This window comes from Podarcis muralis, chromosome 5 (genome assembly GCF_964188315.1).
Source record: "Podarcis muralis chromosome 5, rPodMur119.hap1.1, whole genome shotgun sequence".
NCBI lineage: Eukaryota > Metazoa > Chordata > Lepidosauria > Squamata > Lacertidae > Podarcis > Podarcis muralis.
Genome location: NC_135659.1, coordinates 96,043,561 through 96,065,845, shown reverse-complemented (window position 1 = coordinate 96,065,845; position 22,285 = coordinate 96,043,561). Strand labels below are relative to the sequence as shown.

Below are 22,285 nucleotides of genomic sequence, written 5' to 3'. Positions count from 1 at the left end.
GGTCCCTGCTCCTGCCAATCTAGCAGTTTGAAAGCACGTCAAAGTGCAAGTAGATAAATAGGTACCGCTCCAGCGGGAAGGTAAACGGTGTTTCCGTGTGCTGCTCTGGTTTGCCAGAAGCGGCTTAGTCATGCTGGCCACATGACCCGAAAGCTGTACACCGGCTCCCTCGGCCAATAAAGCGAGATGATCCCAGAGTCGTTCACGACTGGACTTAACTGTCAGGGGTCCTTTACCTTTACTTTTAGACTAATAGTGGGGCACCTCCTCCCATCATTTCTGACCATTGGCTATGCCGGCTACAGATGATGGGAGTCCGGCAAAATCGGGGTGGCCCCCACAGATTTCCTCAACCCCTTGCCCACACAGACCAGCAGTGGTTCTCCAGAATTTCAGACCGGACTTTCCCCTAGCTCTGCCTGGAGATGATGAAGGTTCAACAAGCGACCTCCTGCATCACTTAGGAGCTTTGACCCTAAGCTGTGGCTCCATAGGCAGTAGAGGGAAGGGTAAGTAGAGTGTGTGACATATGGCCTGAGCCTCTGCTACCAGTAGAGCCAACCTATCTGGAAAAACAGAGAGGGTGGATTGATTACATGGGCTGCCTGGGTGAGGGGATGGGCTATTGGTCAATGCAGCGCTGCTCCTAATTGGCCGAGAGTGTCCCGAGAGTGGGAGGCCCTCCTCCTTCCCCCAGTGTCCCATTGTGCCTGGATTTGAACCAGGTGCTCCTTCTGGCATGGAAAATATGAGCTGCACGTTCCTGGGATCGATGATTGGGGGCTGGGCCAGTGGAGATGTCTCGATTGGGGTGAACTCAGCCTGCCTTCTTACTTGCAACAACAAGTAAGGTAGGCTCTCAGCTTCCTGTTCCTCCTTAATCTCAGGGCTGCCTTTGCAAGACACTGCAGTAAGGAGGATGTATGGGGGGGAAGATAGAATGAGTGCCACCTACTGTTAGACTCCCTGTCTGTTGTTTAGTCGTGTCCGACTCTTTGTGACCCCCTAGACCAGGCACTCCTGTCTTCCACTGCCTCCCGCAGTTTGGTCAGGCTCATGTTTGTAGTTTCGAGAACACTGTCCAACCATCTCGTCCTCTGTTGTCCCCTTCTCCTTGTGCCCTCCATCTTTCCCAACATGGGAAAGGTCTTTTCCAGGGAGTCTTCTCTTCTCATGAGGTGGCCAAAGTATTGGAGCCTCAGCTTCAGGATCTGTCCTTCCAGTGAGCACTCAGAGCTGATTTCCTTCAGAATGAAGAGGTTTGATCTTCTTGCAGCCCATGGGACTCTCAAGAGTTTCCTCCAGCACCATAATTCAAAAGCATCAATTATTTGGTGATCACCCTTCTTTATGGTCCAGCTCTCACTTCCATACATCACTACTGGGAAAACCATAGCTTTAACTATACGGACCTTTGTTGGCAAGGTGACATCTCTGCTTTTTAAGATGCTGTCTAGGTTTGTCATTGCTTTTCTCCCAAGAAGCAGGCGTCTTTTAATTTCGTGACTTCTGTCACCATCTGCAGAAATCATGGAGTCCAAGAAAGTAAAATCTCCCACTGCCTTCATTTCTTCCCCTTCTATTTGCCAGGAGGTGATGGGACCAGTGGCCATGATCTTGTTTTTTTTTTGATGTTGCGCTCTCCTCTTTCACCCTCATTAAAAGGTTCTTTACTTCCTCCTCACTTTCTGCCATCAAGGTTGTGGGAGGAGGATGGATGGGGACAAAGATAGAATGAGTTGGCTCGGCCTTTCTGGCGCCACCTACTGTTAGCCTCCCAGCCTACTCCTTACCAATCCCAATGGCCACCAGCCACCACTGGCCTGGGGCTGGAGCAGGGAGAGAGACAATTGTCCCTACCGCATGGCTGGTTCCAGTCTACTGCTGTAGCTGAGTGGCTAGGGAGCTGCTTTGTGGAGCTTGCAGAGCAGGGTCAAGTCATAGAATCATAGAATCATAGAGTTGGAATAGACCACAAGGGCCATCGAGTCCAACCCCCTGCCAAGCAGGAAACACCATCAGAGCACTCCTGACATATGGTTGTCAAGCCTCTGCTTAAAGACCTCCAAAGACAGAGACTCCACCACACTCCTTGGCAGCAAATTCCACTGTCGAACAGCTCTTACCGTCAGGAAGTTCTTCCTAATGTTTAGGTGGAATCTTCTTTCTTGTAGTTTGGATCCATTGCTCCATGTCCGCTTCTCTGGAGCAGCAGAAAACAACCTTTCTCCCTCCTCTATGTGACATCCTTTTATATATTTGAACATGGCTATCATATCACCCCTTAACCTCCTCTTCTCCAGGCTAAACATGCCCAGCTCCCTTAGCCGTTCCTCATAAGGCATCGTTTCCAGGCCTTTGACCATTTTGGTTGCCCTCCTCTGGACACGTTCCAGTTTGTCAGTGTCCTTCTTGAACTGGGTGCCCAGAACTGGACACAGTACTCCAGGTGAGGTCTGACCAGAGCAGAATACAGTGGCACTATTACTTCCCTTGATCTAGATGCTATACTCCTATTGATGCAGCCCAGAATTGCATTGGCTTTTTTAGCTGCCGCTTCACACTGTTGGCTCATGTCAAGTTTGTGGTCAACCAAGACTCCTAGATCCTTTTCACATGTACTGCTCTCAAGCCAGGCGTCCCCCATCTTGTATTTGTGCCTCTCATTTTTTTTGCCCAAGTGCAATACTTTACATTTCTCCCTGTTAAAGTTCATCTTGTTTGTTTTGGCCCAGTTCTCTAATCTGTCAAGGTCGTTTTGAAGTGTGATCCTGTCCTCTGGGGTGTTAGCCACCCCTCCCAGTTTGGTGTCATCTGCTCTCCCTCTGATATGATGGGTTGTGGATACGCACGCAAGAGGTAAGTTGGGGGTATGTTCCCCTCCATCCGCCCTGGTAGGACTTGAATTCCTGCCTCCCAGTCCTGTTTCCTATGCATCGAGCCAGTGGAAGCAGCTGCTCTCTGTGCATGCCTGGGGTTGCCCTGGTTGAGTGTTCTCGTGCCACCCCTTGGCCTCTCAGCAAAAGGCTTTCCCTTGCAGGAGGGTCTTGAACTCTTGTTCCAGGGGGATTCGAACTCCCAGCCTATAGGGACAGTCTGACCCCCTCCTTCTGTAATCCTCATAGAACTCTAGCCCAATGGTTGCCATTAATTGACTCTGAACTGATTTTAGAATGAATTGATTTTAGAATGTATTCCAATTAATTGATTATGATTTTATGTAAACTGTGTTATTTTTACTGTTAGCCACTCTGAGCCCAGCTTCAGCTGGGGAGGGCGGGATATAAATAAATTATTATTATTATTATTATTATTATTATTATTATTATTATTATTATTATTATTGGTGAAGAGCGAAGACTGACAGTAGCAGGGTAATTGCTAGCTGGACCACTGGTGCTGATGCTCTGGTGACCTCCTACATGTTGCATGTTTTCTGATGCAATGAGGGGGGCGTGTCCTCGTTGTCACCAGTTCATTGGCTGATTCTCCGTGCGGGCGTGGTTCGCAGCACACGCCCTGATTGGTGGGCATTGGCTTCCAGGGTCTCTGTGGGCGTGTCTGTTGCTTTGACACTGGGTATCTTGGCTGTTCCACCAGCATAGTGTGAGCATATCTCTGGGTATGTGCCAGGAGGAGTGTGGCATAGTGGTTAGAGTGTTGGACTGAGACCTGGCTTCAAATCCCCACTCAGCGATGAAACTCACTTGCGGACCTTGGGCCAGCTGCGCACTCTCAGCTTAGCCTACCTCACAGGGTTGCTGTGAAGATAAAATGGGGTGGAGGAGAACTGTGTGTACCTGCTTGAGATTCTTGGAGGAAAGGTGGAGTATAAATGTAAAAATAGATGAATAAAAATACAGTCATACCTCGGGTTGCGAACGTGATCTGTGCGGGAGGCACGTACGCCACCCACAGCGCCGTGTCTGTGCACGCGTGTGACGTAATCCGGAGCTTCTGCGCATGCGCAAAGTGGAATTTGACGCTTCTGCACATGCGCAAAGTCCGATTCGGTGCTTCTGCGCATGTGCGAGCACTGAAACTCGGAAGTAACCAGTTCCGGTACTTCCGGGTTTGGTGCGGTCCGTAACCTAAAAATGTGCAACCTGCAGCGTTCGCAACCCAAGGTATGACTGTAACATTTGCTCCCACACCCACCATGGAGATGTATTTATTATTCACTTTTAGAATTAGCCTGCTTCCAAGTGACCAAGCTTCTCAATGTGGCAAACAGCATGACTTAAAACAGCAAAGTATGTTTTGCAAATACGTATTATTAATAATTAACTTATTAATTAATTCAATTTATATACCACCTTTTATCAAAAGATTTCAGGGTGGTGTACAACACTAGAAACACATTGCAAAACATCAACGACAAAAACACAATAAAAACGTAGTAAGAAGCATTCTGACAGACAGCCTAATAGTAAAATCATCATCATAATAACAGTCCGTCCTCCCACATGATCACAGGCCATATTTAATAGCAGATATGAACAATGGAAGAATGTAGAAAATGGATTTTGGGGGTTTAGAAAATAAATGTAGATGTGTTTTAATGCAGCTATTAAGGGGGCATATCAATCAGGGAAGGAGGAAGTCAAGAAGAGAACGTGTAAAAAAGACAGAGTTATGTAATAATTTGGAAGATCTAATAAAAATCATTGGGGGGGGAGAGATTATTTAATAGCCACAGGCCTGGTTAAAGAGGAATGTTTTTTCCTGGTGTCTAAAAACATGCAATGTTGGCGCCAAGCCAGCCTCTCTGGAGAAAGCATCCACAATTGGGGAGTCACCACAGGAAAGACACAACAGGATTACTGACCAACATAAAAGTCCCCAGGCAAATAAAGAGAATTTCACCTAGTCTTAGAAAGACATCTAGCTCAGCACCAGATGAGCCTTTCTGTGGAGAGATTTCCAGAGCCAGGATATTCTCCCTGCCATCTCTGAGGGGTTTCCAACTGCTGGATTTTGGAAAGCAAAATTGGCCTGAAGTAGGATTTCCAAGGAGGCCATGCCATGGCTCTGCCCAAGGTCTCCAATGAGGACAACAAGGGGAAGGAAGAGACCCTGGGTCACTCAAGCTGGACCCTCCACTGAGATTCTCCCTCTGGAAGTTTCACGGTCCAGTTCTCCTCTGGCTTGGTTCAGAGTGAGGAGTCTGGATCTTCAAAGGCCAGAAAGGCCATTTCTCTGTCAGATGATGTGGTGGAGAAGCTCTATCGCACAGAGAGAGCCGTCAGGGGAGCAGGAAAGCTGGACTTTGTCTCCAAGTCCACAGAGATGCATCAAGAGTCAGGAGCAGACCCAGACCCAGGAAGGATCACACCTGGCTTTAGGTGAGGGGTTTTTGATGTGACTGTTGCAGATATTAGTCTTATGCAGTTTGAAGTGACTGGATGGATAAGAACTGACTCCTTTTGGAAGAAATCATTGTCCAGACCCATAAATATTCAAATTTTTACTAGCAGAACTCTTCAGAATAAAACAGAAACATCAAATGATACATCCAAAATGTCCATGCAATGTCTTGTGCTGTCCAGCACAGGCTCAGCGACTTACAAAATATGGCATGATTCCATTTTTAGCTTGGAGTTGTTTTCTCTCTCTCAGTCAGAGAGGGTCTTTTACATGTCCTTACTTCCCAGAGCCTTGAGACAAAAGATTTGCAACTCAATACCATCATCGCATGATCTAAGGTTACAACACTCACATGTTCGCTACCAGAGAACAGCAAACAGATAATTATCAACTCAGGGAGAGCTCAGAGTGCTCTCCTTGGCTTTAATATAGCCCCCACGTTAAACCTTTTCATCAATACACATTTAGATATTCTCATTTCATTGTCTATTAAACTATTATACTTAACAGGGACAGGCTCCCAAATAGCTGGATAATATGTCTTGATCCATGCATTAGTCCAGGAGGTGCAGATGAGGCCAGTTCACACTGAAACCCACCAAAATCGACTTCCTCATGCACCCCTAGGGCAGGAGACTTAACCCAATGGGATGACATGCACATTGTTTACAGAATGGCCCAGAACCGATCCCAGAGTCTTGCAGGATGATCAGCTCAGGTAGCAGAGCTGGAAAAGACCTCTGCAAGAACTCTGAGGAAATGCCAACAATGTGAGCCTCAATCGAGCCCTCCAGATATCCTGTGGCCCTCCAGATATCGCTGGACTCCCATATCCATCAGCTCCAGCCAGTGCGGCAAGTAGAGATGATGGGAGTTGTAGTCCAGCAATATCTGGAAGGCCACAGACTCCCCATCCCTAACCTTGATGGACCATTAAAATGCCTGAGGGTTGCAGCTCCTCATGTGCTGCTTCGCTTACAGGACCCGCAGAAAGGCAATGCATAATGTCATCACACTTAAGTGTTCCACGGCAATGACATCACTGGGACTGAACTGTGATGTCACGAGGGTCAGGCTGATAATGGGAAATCTAATCTTCTCCCTCCCTCCTTCCTCTGCATATCTACCTTTGGGATACACATAAGGTATCTTATCCTTCTAACAACATTACGATGAGCCTTGCTGGATCAGAGCAAATAGCCCATCTAGTCTGACACCCTGTTCTCACAGAGGCCAGCCAGAAGTCTGTGGGAAATCCTCTATTTTTCCCTTAAACTGTTACTAGTAGCGGGTTCCACAGAGAAAGTTTGTGCTTGAAGCTGGCTGCTAGGTGTTTGCTTCATGAGGGTCATTTAACACAATCCTTTCCTAACAGTGTCATTCATTTAATGACACGTTTTCAAAAACGTTTTATTTGATACAACTTTCCCTCCCTCTTTAGGGCTTATTGAGTGCTGTGCTCCCCCTCTTTCCAATTATTTATCTCTTAGTCACAACTGGGACAGGTACTCGGGGGCAACTGAGTGGCGGCTGGCAGCAGAATCCAAGGCCAGCAGAAGAAAAAGATTTTGGCCTTGAAACATCAGACACGTCTCTGTCGAAAATAATAGGGGGAAAGATAATTGAGCTAGGCACATATGTCTATTTTGCTAAGAGTTTCTTGAGACAGGGGGAAAAAATAGAGTTCAGGCTTTGTTACCTTTTTATATAAGTGATGTTTATGGCAATTTATAGAGCTACAGGCAAGGAGAGAGAAGTCTCTTCCCCAAGGAGCTTGCAGTCTAACATTTGGCAAAGGGGAGGTAGGAGAAGGAAGAAGAAGGGTGTTGAAGAGAAACAAGATACAAATGTGTGACCAGCTTTAGTCTGGGTAGGAGGGAGAGGTGAAGATTTGCACCTGAGGGCCACACTCAGCCTGAGGGCCACTTATGAACAGCTTCCTGAGGGCCACTTCTGAGTGGTGGGCGGGGGCAACAAATGTAAAATTTGCCTTCCTGAGATAGCCTTGCTTCCACACATATGTACCGTATTTTTTGCTCTATAAGACGCACCAAACCACAAGACGCACCTAGGTTTTGGAGAAGGAAAACAAGAAAAAAAATCATTCTGAATCTCAGAAGCCAGAACAGCAAGAGGGATCGCTGCGCAGTGAAAGCAGCGATCCCTCTTGCTGTTCTGGCTTCTGGGATAGCTGCGCAGCCTGCATTCGCTCCATAAGACGCACACACATTATAGAGTCTTATAGAGCAAAAAATACGGTATTTCTTTCCTCCACCCGGACAAGCAGTTGCAATGGGTCTACTCTGAGTAGAATTTAGTTGGCTACAGCCCCAAGTTCAAGTAGAGAGAGTCATCCCTTGTAAAACTGCCAGTATGTGTTAATATCATTATAACTGCATACAGGGCCCTGCAGGATTTAACTTCCTTCCGCAGGGCCTGTAAGACAGAGCTATTCCGCCTGGCTTTCAATTTGAACTTAGCCTGATCTTTTATTCCCCTTCCTTCTTTCCCTCCTTCTCCTCTTTTTATGAAGATTACCTGCTCTGGGATCCCACCGCTAATTCTCCCCTGGTCTCCTCGCTGGCCCAAATAGGACTAACTTAGCCAGCTAGCCCTGGTGATCATCTAATGTTTATTGGATGGATTTCCCCCCCCCCCAAAACTGATTTTTGAATTCTGAATTTATTGTTATCCACGTTTTATACTCTATTTTATGCTGTTTTTTGTTGCATCAGTTAAGTGTTTTAAATTTGTTGTTAGCTGCCCTGAGCCCGGTTTTCTGAACCGGGAAGGGCAGGGTATAAATAAAAATTTATTATTATTATTTATTATTTATTATTTATTATTTATTATTCATAGCTCACCCTGTCTCATGGACTCAAGGCAGACAACTGCGATTTCACCTGACGCCCACCTGATGAATGTGAACATGCAGGTTTTCAGAAAGCAAGGTTGGTCATTCAGTCGCTCTCTCTCTCTCTTCAATGAAAACTACAGTGGGGAACCTCAGGTAAAGGGGCCAAATCCAGCCCCTCCAGGTCTCTCTGTGTGTCTGGAAATCTCCCCAGGTCATGCCTCAGACGTCAATAACCTCAGGTGTTTTTGCCAGACTGGAATCATAGAAGTGTGAGGGGACACAAGGATCTTCTAGCCCATAGCTGTCAACTTTTCCCTTTTCTTGTGAGGAATCCTATTCAGAATAAGGGAATTTCCCTTAAAAAAAGGGAAACGTTGACAGCTATGATCTAGCCCAACCCCCCTGTAGTGCAGGAATATTTTGCCGAACATGGGGCTCGAACCCTCGAAGCTGAGATTAAGAGTCTCATGCTCTACAACCATCATTAAATCCCAAAGCATCTTTAAAACAGTCTTATTTCAACAAAACCTTAGTTGATGCGAATATTCATCTGTTTTTAATCTATTGTTATTTTTAATTCTTTGAACATTTAAATCACAGTGGCTAACTTTTCTTATTGATGTTTTATTGTTTTGTCTTGTTTGTACTGTGGTACCTCGGGTTACAAACACCTTGGGTTACAAACACTTTGGGTTACAAGACTCCACTAACCTGGAAGTAGTACCTTGGGTTAAGAACTTTGCCCCAGGATGAGAACAGAAATCATGCGGTGGCGGCACGGCGGCAGCGGGAGGCCCCATTAGCTAAAGTGGTACCTCAGGTTAAGAACGGTTTCAGGTTAAGAACAAACCTCCGGAACAAATTAAGTTTGTAACCAGAGGTACCACTGTAAATCACTTTTGAGGCTTTACAATCAAATGGTGTATATTTTATTATAAAATAAATAAGTAAATAAATATGTGATATTTTGGCATGAGGGGCTGGGATTGTGTTTCACTGTGGGCATACAGTAACCTTACAGAAGCGAATGAGAGTGCGTAAGAATGTGCGTTAAACAAGCAAACAACCTACCATATTTTTCGCCCTATAGGATGCACTTTCCCCCCTCCAAAAATGAAGGGGAAATCTGTGTGCGTCCTATGGGGCGAATGCAGGCTTTCGCTGAAGCTTGGAAAGCGAGAGGGGTCAGTGCGCACCGACCCCTCTCGCTCTCCAGGCTTCAGGAAGCTATCAGTTCCCGCAGGGCTCCCTAGGCTGCAGATAGCTGGGGGAGGGAATTTTTTTTCTTCTTTATTTCCCCCACAAAAAACTAGGTGCGTCCTATAGGGCGAAAAATACGGTAATTGCTGTCGTCTGGATGTAAACCCACTATGTTTCTTCCTTGGCTTCTCCAGCCCAAGGCAACAATAGCCAAGTTCTTATAATTTCCACCAGAACCCTGTCTGTTCACAGCCCTGATTGGCCGCTGTGTTATGATGTCACAAACCCCACCCCCCATCTCCCCTGCAGAGCATCTCTGCAGTGTTTTAAAGCTTGATCATATGAGTGTTGGGGGGGGGGGAATTAAAATAAAGCACATCCACACCCGTACAGCCTGATTCCTCCTCCTTGCTCCGAAAGAAAGTTGGAATGAACTTCCGGTTGCCGGAATATCCAAGGAGGGTTTGGGGAGGGTGGACTGACTACCTGAAGATTGGAGGAGAACGTGGCAAATGAGTTGATGTGATTCACTGACCAAGCCATCTGCAAAAAGCGAGGGAGGTGTGGGCAATAACAGTGTGGAAGGACCGCAGCCCGTCCTCTTTTCAACGTTCATCTGGGGCCACCAGGACTGGTTGGTTTGGCTACTTCTGAGTGCTGGCCCTGCTGCGATGTTCACAAAGGAGGCACGACCTCACTGATTGTGACACTTCCCTGTGGACTAGGGGTGCTGAGGGCCCTGATGGGCAGGCGCCAATGACCACTTCACCATGGCCAAAGGGGTGAGCTCCAACCAGTTCCAAAGCCCGCATCATGTACCTATGAAGTAATCTATCCGTCAACGGGAAAGCTCTGGAGACGTCAGAAATATCTGCCGTGGGGCAACCTTCCTTGCCCACACCTCTTTTTATGTAATTTATGCCTCTCCTAGAAGATAACCATTATCTCTCTCCATGTGCGTCTTCTGTTTTCCAAAGGCTCTGGCCCACATATTCAAAACCTATTTTATGGCCAGCTACGACTTTGAGTTCAGCAACTGGCCTGTTGACTTCCGGTGGGACGAGGCCGGCGTCAACGGCAGCCCGCCCAGCCATGGTGGTAGCAACAGAGGCCACAGTGGCTGCCCGATCCTGGTCAAAGCGGCGGCGAGAGCATGTCCGCTGGCCTCGGCCTTGATAAGAGGCCCTAGCAGACACCGGGTCTCACGCTGGAACCTCCTCCGCCACTTCAAGCAAATGCCCGGCCAGTGGGCCAGCTATATCATGGCGCACTCTTTGGGCCGCTGGCTGATCTACCCTGGCTCCGTCTTCCTCCTGAACCAAGCTCTGTTGCCCGTCCTGGCCAAGGGCCAAGCTCGCCTCTTGAAGGATTACAATGGGAAGCGGGCCAAGCTGGTGGCTCGCGACGGGAACAAGATTGACACCATGTTTGTGGACCGGAGGGACAAGCTGAAAGGACAAGGGGAGCAGCGAGGGAACCGGCTGGTGGTTTGCTGCGAGGGGAACGTCAGCTTCTACCAGTGGGGCTGCCTCTTCACTCCCTTGAGGACTGGGTACTCCGTGCTGGGGTGGAACCACCCCGGTTTCGCTGGGAGCACCGGCCAGCCTTACCCGGAGAACGACGCCAACGCGGTGGACGTCGTGATCCGGTATGCCACCTGCCGTCTGGGCTTCAACATAGAAGACATTGTTGTGTACGGGTGGTCCTTAGGGGGCTACTCGGCCACGTGGGCTGCCATGACGTACCCGTCTCTGGGAGCCCTGGTGCTGGACGCCACTTTCGACGACCTGCTCCCCTTGGCCCTCAACATCATGCCCAAGAGTTGGAAGAAGCTGGTGGTTCGGACGGTGAAGGAGCACTTCAACCTCAACGTGGGTGAGCAGCTGTGCCGGTACCAGGGACCCGTCTTGCTGATCCGCAGGACCAAAGACGAGGTCATCACCACCTGCCCGTTTGGCCTGGAGGACCAGATCACCAACCTCAGGTGCAACCGAGCCAACGAGCTGCTAGTGCAGCTCCTGGAGCATCGCTACCCCGAAATCATGTCCCAGGACGGGTTGGAAGCTGTCCAGGTCTGGCTCAGGGCTGCCAACCCCAAACAGGAGGAGTCTGTTTACAAGCGGTACAGGATAAATGACGAGTGGTGTGTCAAGGAGCTGCAGAAGTACAAAGACAGCCTTGAGGACGGGAGCCCCTCTTTCCCTTGCAGGGTGGGGAAGCACCTCGCCCGCCGAGGGAAGCAGCTGATGGCCCTATTCCTGGCCAAGAAGCACATGAGGAACGTGGACGCCACGCACTGGTCTCTCCTCAAGCCGGATGACTTTCAGATGCCCTGGAAGTTGTAGCAGGAGATGGGGAGAGGGATCAGGAGGAGAGAGAAAGACGCATAAAGAAAGAATGAGAAAGAGACAGGCTTGGGAAAGTTAATTGGGTGCCCCCAGATTTATCCTTCCCCGACAACAACACTATGCTCTGTCAGTTAGTTCCTTTTGAGTTGTGGGGGGGAGGAGAGGGAGGGAGAACAGAGACGGACATAGAACCATAGAGATGGAAAAGACCATAACAATAATAATAATAATAATAATAATAATAATAATAATAATAATAATTTTTTATTTATATCCCGCCCTCACCAGCCCAAAGCTGGGCTCAGAGTCAAATAATACAGCATTCTAAAATCAATTCATTCTAAAATCAGTTCAAATCAAATTAATGGCAACCATTGGGCTAGAGTTCTGTGAAGAATCACCAAAGGAGGGGGTCAGGCTGTGCCTTGGCTAAAGCCCTGGTGGAGCAGCTCTGTCTTGCAGGCCCTGCGGAAGGATGTCAAGTCCCGCAGGGCCCTAGTCCCTTGTGACAGAGTGTTCCACCAGATCGGAGCCACAGCTGAAAAAGCCCTGGCTCTGGTCGAGGCCAGCCAAACCTCCCTGTGGCCCGGGACCTTCAAGGTGTTTTTGTTTGAAGACCATAAGGTCCTCCGTGGGAGGTCCCATAGGTACAAGGGTCCTAGAATCTTCGAGTCAACCCCATGCAATGTGGGAATCAAATGAACACCGTTGTGAAATGCAGAGAGTTGCCCACGGACAGCTCTTCCTTGCTAATACAGTGGTACCTCGGGTTAAGAACTTAATTCGTTACGGAGGTCCGTTATTAACCTGAAACTGTTCTTAACCTGAAGCACCACTTCAGGGGCCTAGCTAATGGGGCCTCCCGCTACCACCGTGCGATTTCTGTTCTCATCCTGAAGCAAAGTTCTTAACCTGAGGTACTATTTCTGGGTTAGCGGAGTCTGTAACCTGAAGCGTCTGTAACCTGAAGTGTCTGTAACCCCAGGTACCACTGTAGTGCTTTTGAGGGTGGGCTTAGGGTGGCGGTCGTAAGCTTCGTTTGGCCCCATCCACGGTTGTTTGCTTTATTACCCTGCTGTGATGGGATGGTCAAGGGCCTGGTTTGCTTCCAAAGAGAGGCCAAAAAGCTCAGCGTTCTCTCTGCCACAGCTGAGGAAAGCAAGCTAGGTTAGGGAGCAGATGGTAACCCACCCAGGGCACATACAGCTCCGTCTTCACACAACTCCCTGTCCTCCAGTTTTTGCCACCCGAGGCAGCCCCTTCACTCCACCCAATGATAGAGCCGGCCCTGGTGTGTGGAGGAGCTGCAATAAAGAACAAACTGCAGGGAGCTATTTGCCTTATTTTTGGACTATATATTGGGAGCAAATGTTCACATCACCCCTGCTTCATTCGTGTCAGATTCATTCCTGCTTGTGTACACACCAGGGGGTGTTGACAGCGGCATGGATGTCTTTACGCCACGCAGAGTTGCTCACTCCTTGGCTAGACGTGAATTAGGAAGGGCTTAAGGATCCCGATTAGTGCGAAGCTGGTTTGAGAAGCAACAAATCAAAAAGTAGTATTTTATAACAAAGTACAGGATACGCCTGCATTTTGGATGACGGTATGTGAACATGGATTGAAAACCCCGCACTGGAAAGGCAAGGCGTGCCTGGTAGATGGGAATATAAACACATCCTAAGGAAAAAGAGAAAGAGAATGTCCCAAAGTCACCAGGGAGCTTTGTGGCTTGAATAGGGATTTGAACCCGGGTCTCCCTAGTCCTGGCTTGACCCGCTAACCATCCCCTTTATTTTTGTGACATGCAAACACTGGTGCTTTTAGAAGCTTGTGCATTTTGATGCGGAAGGGTGCTTGAAATCTAGGGGTGGTATTTGAAGAAGTTTATTCTGTGTAGACCTACTGAAATAATTGGACCTGTGGGTTAAACCACAGAGCCTAGGACTTGCCGATCAGAAGGTCAGCGGTTCAAATCCCCGCACCGGGGTGAGTTCCCGTTGCTCGGTCCCTGCTCCTGCCAACCTAGCAGTTCAAAGCACACCAAAAGTGCAAGTAGATAAACAGGTACCACTCCAGCAGGAAGGTAAATGGCATTTCCCTGTGCTGCTCTGGTTCGCCAGAAGCGGCTTAGTCATGTTGGCCACAGGACCTGGAAGCTGTATGCCAGCTCCCTCGGCCAATAAAGCGAGATGAGCGCCGCAACCCCAGAGTCGGCCACAACTGGACCTAATGGTCAGGGGTCCCCTTTACCTTTTTTTTTTAACTTGTTCATTAATTTCAGTGGGTCTTACTCTGAGCAGAGTTTAGTTGAATATCACCCTGTGGGGGCTGATACGCAGGGGGAGGACAGTTCTGCAAATGGAGAGCCTTTGGGGCCCACTCTTATTTTTGTGATTCACAGACATTCATTTATTTATACAAGTATTTACATACCACCAATCCATACAGCATAACATGGCAGTGTGCAACGATATTTTATTGTATGTATTGACCGTGTTTCATGGAAGACAATCTTGCTCGGCTACAAGTGATTGCCAAAGAAGAAGAAGACAATATGTACAATAAAACAGAAAACACCATTAATCAGTATATAATTATAATTGTAAGGTTATAATTAAATCACTAATTGAAAAAAGCAGCTGCAAAGGCCTATCTGCATTCAAAGGATCTGCCAGAGATGTCTGAACAATGGAAAGAGTGCCTGCAAATCTCTGCTGGATGAGTGGTCCCAGTGCTGGATTTACATACAGTGGTACCTCGGGCTAAGAACTTAATTTGTTCCAGAGGTCCGTTCTTAACCTGAAACTGTTCTTAACCTGAAGCACCACTTTAGCTAATGGGGCCTCCCGCTGCCGCCACACAATTTCTGTTCTCATTCTGAAGTAAAGTTCTTAACCCGAGGTAATATTTCTGGATTAGCGGAGGCTGTAACCTGAAGCGTCTGTAACTTGAGGTACCACTGTATAAGCTAAACAAGCTATAGCTTAGAGCCCAACCCTCTTGAGGACCCCTCCAAAATTTCACTATTAATATAAAAGTAAAGGGACCCCTGACCATTAGGTCCACTTGTGGCCGACTCTGGGGTTGCGGCGCTCATCTCACTTTACTGGCCAAGGGAGCCGGCGTACAGCTTCCGGGTCATGTGGCCAGCATGACTAAGCCGCTTCTGGCGAACCAGAGTAGCGCATGGAAACGCCGTTTACCTTCCCTCCGGAGCGGTACCTATTTATCTACTTGCACTTTGACGTGCTTTTGAACTGCTAGGTTGGCAGGAGCTGGGACCGAGCAACGGGAGCTCACCCCGTCACAGGGATTCGAACTGCCGACCTTCTGATCGGCAAGTCCTAGGTTCTGTGGTTTAACCCACAGCGCCATCGGCGTCCCTCTTCTTCTTAATTGTATTTCAGTTCAACAATTACTTTGATAAAATACATATTTTGTTATGTGCAAATGGCTTTAAATAACTATTAGGTTATTCAACACAAAAAACAGCGGCAATTTGTTGCTGACAAAGGACAGCTGGACATATAAAGGGCCCCATTACCTTCAGTAGCTTAGGGCCTTATCAAACCTAAATCCGGCCCTGATTGGTCCATAGCATGGGACCAGTGACCCTAAATGTTCAACTTCTAGTCGAGTCCAGTTGGATCTCTCTAACATTGAGGGCAGCAGAGCAATGCATTTCTTAGGAACGACTGCAACGTCAAAAAAGGATGCCTGCTATTTTGCAACGTTTTGAGTTTGACTGAAAAATGGGTTTAACCATATCATTTACATTTGGGTGCTTTCTAACAGCCAACGCTGCTACCTGCAATGTTGGTCTGTTGTAGGGGTCACTATAAAGCAGTGTGCCTGCTGCCCCTGCCAGATGTTGTTCTGCTGATGGTGCTGATGGGATTTGTAGTCCAAAACACCTGGAGGGCACCAGGTTGTCAGAGGCTGCTATAAGGGATGGGCCAATCAGTCTAGTCTTGAAATTTCTGTCTGCACTTGTTTCCCATAAATCCACCCCACCCTGTTTCAACATTAACCAGAAATTTCAAAAAAGAAAATGTTATTCATATAAAAATGTAATTTTTTAAAAAAGCGTTTCCTCTCAAAATATGTATTTCCATGCAGTTTTTTTGACCAGAGAACAATGCCAGAACATTTGGGAATAACAAAAGGCGGTGCATAATTGAAGCTGCAATCCTAATCCCCTTTACCTGGGAGTAAGCCCCACTGAATTCAATTCTGAGTAGAAGATTGCGTTGTGAATTTTTCACTGCTTATTTGATTGGATTGTGCGGATCAGACCAGTTATTATGGGGCTCCACAAATACTGAATTCCTCAAGCGCCCGTCGCTGCTATAAAACTTTTTAAAACTGTCCTTCATCATTGAATTGTTCCATAATGATGTGATTTCCCCAAAATGGTGGCTTAACAATGAGAGATGTCAGAGTACAGATAAAGCATAGAGCTGTGAGAGAGCCTGATCAGCAGATTTGGGGGAAGGTGTCCGGGAGAACACAGATTTGCTACTGTCACAAAGACAAACTGTTGTGTCTTCATGTACCTGCAATGGAAACAGACCAGAAAGAGTCCCTGTCCGGACTATACACTTAAAGCGGTATCATACCACTTTGAACACTCTCAGAGCTGTGGTTCTCAGACTGGTTTAAAAATCAATCCCTCTGGGTAGGGAACTCTAAAGATTGTAGCTCTGTGAAGCAAACAGGAGTCCCCTAACAACTCTCGGCTAGGGTTGCCATGTGTCCAGGAAAACAAGGACATGTCCTCTTTTGGGGGGCCAACATGTCTATCCGGGAGGATTTTTACATTAAAAAAAAAATCTTTGTTGCTTTTTAAAATTTACAAAACAAGAAAATAAATTACCGTAATCCTTACACCCACATATACGGAAAAGAAAACAATACATAAACAAAAATATGAAAAGAAAAAGATTAAAAAAGGAAAGGGGAAAAATTGTCAAATAAACAAAATTATTAAAGAAGTACAAACCACTATTTGAATATTCTATATCCAAAGTTCCTAGAAAGACATTACCTTCATATTTCATCCTTTCTTTTTTTTCTTTACCGTCACTTTCATTCTATTCCACTAAACTGGTTTGAGTTCCTTCTGTGTTAATTGACTTCCCTCTATCTCTTTGCGGTTTCCATATTTCTCTTACATTTGAGTAATCTGTATTGTATTTTTTTTTTAATTCCCTTATTTTTACATTTGTTTTCATTTTAAAGGAAATGTCTGGCTTGCTTATTTTGGGGGGTGGGTGGATTTTTTTGGGGGGCACAGGCATGCTCAAGAGGGTGCTGTGCCCCGGAAGCTCCGCAGCAGAGCGAAGCCACCGCAGCGAAGATCAGATATGAGCTGGGGTTACACCGCAGCTGCTGCCAGCCCGAGCTGGGGGAAAAGGCATGCACCTCTTTCTCTGGCTCAGGCTGGGAACGGCTCAGGCTGTCCTCTTTTTTGCCCCTCAAGACATGGCAGCCCTACTCTCAGTGCACTTCACAAACTAGAGCTCCCAGGATTCTTTGGGGCAAGGGAACCCATGACTTCGAAGTGGTATCATACTGCTTTAAACGCATAGTGCAGATGGGGCCAGCCAGCCAGTTCTGGTGTCTGAAGAAGAAGAAGAACCCATTTCTTTTGCTTACTGCTGGGACGTTACAAGTCAAGGCTGTCAGCCCATAGCTGTCAACCATCCCTCATTTGGCGGGAAACTCCCTTATCCACAGCGCTGCTGTCCCTTATTGATGATGGCCCTTAAATTTCCCGGGTTTCAAAGGAAGCAGTTCCTCTCCCTCCCTCCCTGCTGGCCAGGGAGGAGGGAGGCTCCAACTGTGTTGCTTGGCTACGTTGCTCACCCAATAAGGAGTCTAAGAACGACTGGGGGGTGGAGCTTGCATACCTTGTGCCGATCAAATCAGCTGTGTTGCCTGGGGACTCGCCTTTGCTCAGCGCTTCCCAGCGGAGAGGTGACAGTGGTTTCCCTTGCTGCATCCCCTTTGCCGGGTTGCTGCACTGTGGGAACCACCGCTTGAGGCTTCGTTTGGTTGTTGGCTGGGCTTTCTGCCTTTGGCTCGGAGGGGCTCAGAAGTTGAACATACCTGTGCTCAAAATCGGAAGGATACATCATCGACAGCCCACTCACCCTTGCCGGGGAAAAGGTCTGTCACATGGTGGGGGAAAAGGAAAGGAGCTGGTTGAGTACAAATGCGGGCGGCAATCTCGTGTGGGGGGGGGGCTTTTGGATTTGTTTTGGAAGCTCCTTCGATTGACTGTTATGGGGGAAAGGAAAGGAGCTGGTTGACTAAAATCCCTTATTTTGGCTGCTGATCCCTTATTTTTGAGGCTACTGGTCCCTTATTTTCAAATCTGTAAGTTGACAGCTATGTGTCAGCCGAGAACCTCTTATCTGTTTCTCCCCCCCAGGTGCAGGGTGCACATGGACCCTCAGGCCTATGTCCCTGGGAGGGACTATCAGACGGTCTCTCTCTCTTTCCAAAAGCACCAGCATGATCAGTAAGTACGGACAGCCATAGAATCCTAGAACTGCACACTGGGGAGGGACCACGTGGGTCATCTAGTCCGACCCCCTGCAACGCAGGGCTCTTTGGCCCAATGTGGGTCTCGAACCCACGACTCTCAGATTAAAGAGGTTTGAGCTCTTCCGACTGAGCTGTCTCTTCCCTGCCACGTTCCTTTGGTGGACGAAACCGAAATATGACGCATGGCTTAGCTCAGGGGCCAGCAAACGTTTTCAGCAGGGAGGCGGTCCACTGTCCCTCAGACCTTGTGGAGGGCCGGGCTATATTTTTTTTGGGGGGGGGAATGAACGAATTCCTATGCCCCACAAATAATCCAGAGATGCATTTTAAATAAAAGGACACATTCTGCTCGTGTAAAAACATGCTGATTCCTGGACCATCTGCGGGCGGGATTGAGAAGGCGATTGGGCCAGATCTGGCCCCCAGGACTTAGTTTGCCTACCCATGATTTAGCTCGTCTGTGCCGTACATATAAAGCACTCTCGCCAGGGCCGGCCCAAGACGTTTGGGCACCTGAGTTTTATGGCAGTCGCACAGAATTTGGCCACCCTTAGCGTGATCTCTAGATCCTTGTCCTCTACCAGGAGTTTTAGACATTGAAGTTCGGACCCATTTGGAGATTTTTGTGTAAGAGGAATGATAAATACCAAGCGTATATCCCCGTAGAAACTCTGAAAGAGGTATTAAAGTGTTTTAAACGTAAAAGTAAAAGTAAAAAGGTAAAGGTACCCCTGCCCGTACGGGCCAGTCGTGTCCGACTCTAGGGTTGTGCGCCCATCTCACTTAAGAGGCCGGGGGCCAGCGCTGTCCGGAGACACTTCCGGGTCACATGGCCAGCATGACGAAGCTGCTCTGGCGAGCCAGCACCAGCGCAGCACACGGAAACGCCGTTTACCTTCCCGCTAGAAAGCGGTCCCTATTTATCTACTTGCACCCGGGGGTGCTTTCGAACTGCTAGGTGGGCAGGAGCTGGGACCGAAAGACGGGAGCTCACCCCGCCGTGGGGATTCGAACCGCCGACCATGCGATCGGCAAGTCCTAGGCACTGAGGTTTTACCCACAGCGCCACCCGCGTCCCTAACGTAAGGTGTAGATGCTGAAAATGTCAAGGATTTACCTTGGGACCAGGCCAAACTTCGGGAAGGCTGAAAGTTCAGCCTGGGTATTTTTGTTTTTTAAGGGGACAGAGCAGAACTGAACGAAAGGTGGTGTATGAAACCAGTTCCCTTATTTTGCCTTTGGGGTGCTGGTGGGTGAATTTTGTAGGAGCGTGCAAGTCATGTCAGCCAGGGGTCTTACAGCCTCCACGTTGCCGACAGCTGCGATTTTAATACTCCCGCCCAAGACAGAAGGGCAATACTTTGTGGCGTTTGTGCAATTTATTGATTTGTTAGATTTCTTATTCACCCTTTATACAAGATCCAGGGTGGGTTACAACAATAAAATATATACTGATAAAACAGATAAAGCATCGTAACCATCAAAAAAAACACCGCAGTTCCATTTATAAAGCAATTCTATATATAGCAACAATGTGGACATTTTAAAACAATTCCACATATGAAAACAGGTATAACAAAAAAATTAGTTACACTACAGATGCAGACAAGTGGGATAACTGAAGAAGAAAGTATTCAATTCATATAGAAAAGACAATAGAGGTGTCTGTCTAATCTGTAAGGGGAGTCCCAAAGGGTAGTTGCCACCACAATAAAGGCCCAGTTCCTGAGAAGAAAGACCTCTTTACTGCGTAATACGGCATGCAGATGTCCCTGAAAGCAGAAATGGTTAAGTCGGAATGATTTCCCCAGAAATCCCTTTAAAAGTGGTTAAGCTAGATTGCCTCAGCTAAGCTGTAACATGAGAGCTTATTTTCCCAGTGACTCACCACTTGCTCCTCGCTTGCGGAACATCTTTCTGCCAGGATGCTAAACCAAGGTGCGTGGATTTAGAGATATTAATTTAGAGATGTGAAAGCAACAAGGCGGGGGCAGAAGGGATACCTGGGCTAATACCTCCACCTACAGTCCAAAAGGAGACATAACAGACTGAAGGAAGGAGAGGAGAAGGGAAGACTCCCCTACTAATCAAACCCATCAGAGCAACCTTTACCAAGCTAGTACCCTGCAGATGACTGTCAACCAAAACTTCCATCAGTCCCAGGCTTAATGGAGTTATGAGTCCCATTAAACTCAGCAAGGCTTGTTGTTGTTTAGTCGTGTCCGACTCTTTGTGACCCCCTGGACTAGAGCACGCCAGGCACTCCTGTCTTCCACTGCCTCCCGCAGTTTGGTCAAACTCATGCTGGTAGCTTCAAGAACACTCATCCTCTGTCGTCTACTTCTCCTTGTGCCCTCCATCTTTCCCAACATCAGGGTCTTTTCCAGGGAGTCTTCTCTTCTCATGAGGTGGCCAAAGTATTGGAGCCTCAGCTTCAGGATCTGTCCTTCCAGTGAGCACTCAGGGCTGATTTCCTTCAGAATGGAGAGGATTGATCTTCTTGCAGTCCATGGGACTCTCAAGAGTCTCCTCCAGCACCATAATTCAAAAGCATCCATTCTCCGGCGATCAGCCTTCTTGATGGTCCAGCTCTCACTTCCATACATCACTACTGGGAAAACCATAGCTTTAACTATATGGACCTTTGTCGGCAAGGTGATGTCTCTGCTTTTTAAGATGCTGTCTAGGTTTGTCATTGCTTTTCTCCCAAGAAGCAGGCATCTTTTAATTTTGTGGCTGCTGTCACCATCTGCAGTGATCATGGAGCCCAAGAATGTAAAATCTCTCACTGACAGAGGACGAGATGTTTGGACAGTGTTCTCGAAGCTACTAGTATTAGTTTGACCAAACTGTGGGAGGCAGTGGAAGACAGGAGTGCCTGGCGTGCTCTAGTCCAGGGGGTCACGAAGAGTCGGACACGACTAAACGACTAAACAACAACATATATAAATGACTAAGTAACTGCAGTTGCGCACCGCAGACTTCTGTAACCCCTCAAAACACGTCCAGGGCAGCGCCGTCGACAAGACTGCCCGGAAATCACAAGCGCTACTTTGCGATTGAACCCCTTTGGTCTGCAGCCAAAGAGCGACACCAAAGGGCTGCGGGCAGGAGCGAACCCGCAGACTAGTTCCGGATCCCGATCGCAGGTCGTAACAGCGCGTGGACTGAACGGCAAAAGACATTTAAGGTTCAGTGTAAATCAGGAACAGAAATGCAATTTCTGTTTCAGATTTCTACTCCAGCCGTTAAAAATGCTTCCGAGATAGGCTAGAGGCAGACTGCCCTGCTTGGAAACAGCCACGCTTTTCTCCCCAAAACACGGGGGGGAAGGGAACCGAAGGATAACGGCACACCTCGGCCAACGTGGAGAAAGCAAATGGAGAGTCTAACCCCGATTTATATTGAGGATTTCTCCTCAATGCAGAAGCGTCAAAAGGGATCCGGAAGTGAAGGCGGCAGCTTTGGCCTTTTGCAATTTCCTCTTTAAGGCCGCAAGCGCCTCCTGATGACGTTGCTAGCTGCGACTTCCGGGGGAGGCCGGAAGTGAGCGTGTGTTTGTGCGGAGACGGAAGAGCGGGAGGCGTGTGACGTCGCCGCGCCGTCAAGCCAGGAGTTTGTTGCCGCTGCTGCCGCCGCCGCCGCCGCCTCCTTCCCTCGCGTAGCTGCGCAGCGGCCTCCGGGCGAGATGGAGAGCGCCAGCCAGGGTAGGCCAAGGCCGGCCGGGCCGGGGAGAGGGCCGCCGCCGCTGCCTCGTCCCCCTGGGAAGGCCGCGCGGGGGCGGGAGGAGGCCAGGCCCCGGGGCGGGACGCATCCTGCCTCCGGCCCGCTGCTCTCGGCTTCCTCCAGGGCGGCACCGCCTCGGGCTGAAGGGGGGCGGCGGGTGGGGCGGGGCCTGGCAAGCGAGCGCCTCCCTGCATGTAGAAAGCTAGCCTGTCGGGGACGAGGCTTCTGGGCC

General features: G+C 48.3%; 2 protein-coding genes and 1 long non-coding RNA gene across 12 annotated transcripts in view; all 3 read left to right on the top strand.

Moving 5' to 3' along the window:
• The first annotated feature begins 283 nt into the window (after positions 1 to 283).
• On the top strand, positions 284 to 18,413 carry LOC114599779 (uncharacterized). The gene is made up of 3 exons (XR_013393044.1): positions 284 to 509; positions 8,227 to 8,318; positions 18,212 to 18,413. It is a non-coding gene; the product is annotated as an uncharacterized LOC114599779 (long non-coding RNA).
• On the top strand, positions 10,107 to 11,853 carry ABHD16B (abhydrolase domain containing 16B). The gene has a single exon (XM_028735486.2). It carries the CDS (start codon positions 10,378 to 10,380, stop codon positions 11,767 to 11,769), a length of 1,392 nt encoding a protein of 463 aa, XP_028591319.2. The 5' UTR covers positions 10,107 to 10,377; the 3' UTR covers positions 11,770 to 11,853.
• Positions 18,414 to 21,867: 3,454 nt separating the features above from the next.
• The window catches only part of TPD52L2 (TPD52 like 2), a 33,129-nt gene continuing 32,711 nt past the window's right edge, over positions 21,868 to 22,285 (top strand). For 4 of the 10 annotated variants that reach the window (XM_028735484.2, XM_028735483.2, XM_077929392.1 and 1 more), the window contains exon 1: positions 21,872 to 22,034. In XM_028735484.2, coding sequence (XP_028591317.1) covers positions 22,016 to 22,034 — 19 coding nt within the window. In that variant the 5' untranslated portion in view covers positions 21,872 to 22,015. Of the gene's footprint in view, positions 22,035 to 22,285 lie in introns of all 10 variants that reach the window. The other 6 variants (XM_077929389.1, XM_077929390.1, XM_077929388.1 and 3 more) reach the window with 3 other exon arrangements.

Coding starts and splice junctions, on each gene's coding strand:
- ABHD16B (XM_028735486.2), top strand. CDS start 10,378: ATGTGCGTCTTCTGTTTTCCAAAGGCTCTGGCCCACATATTCAAAACC.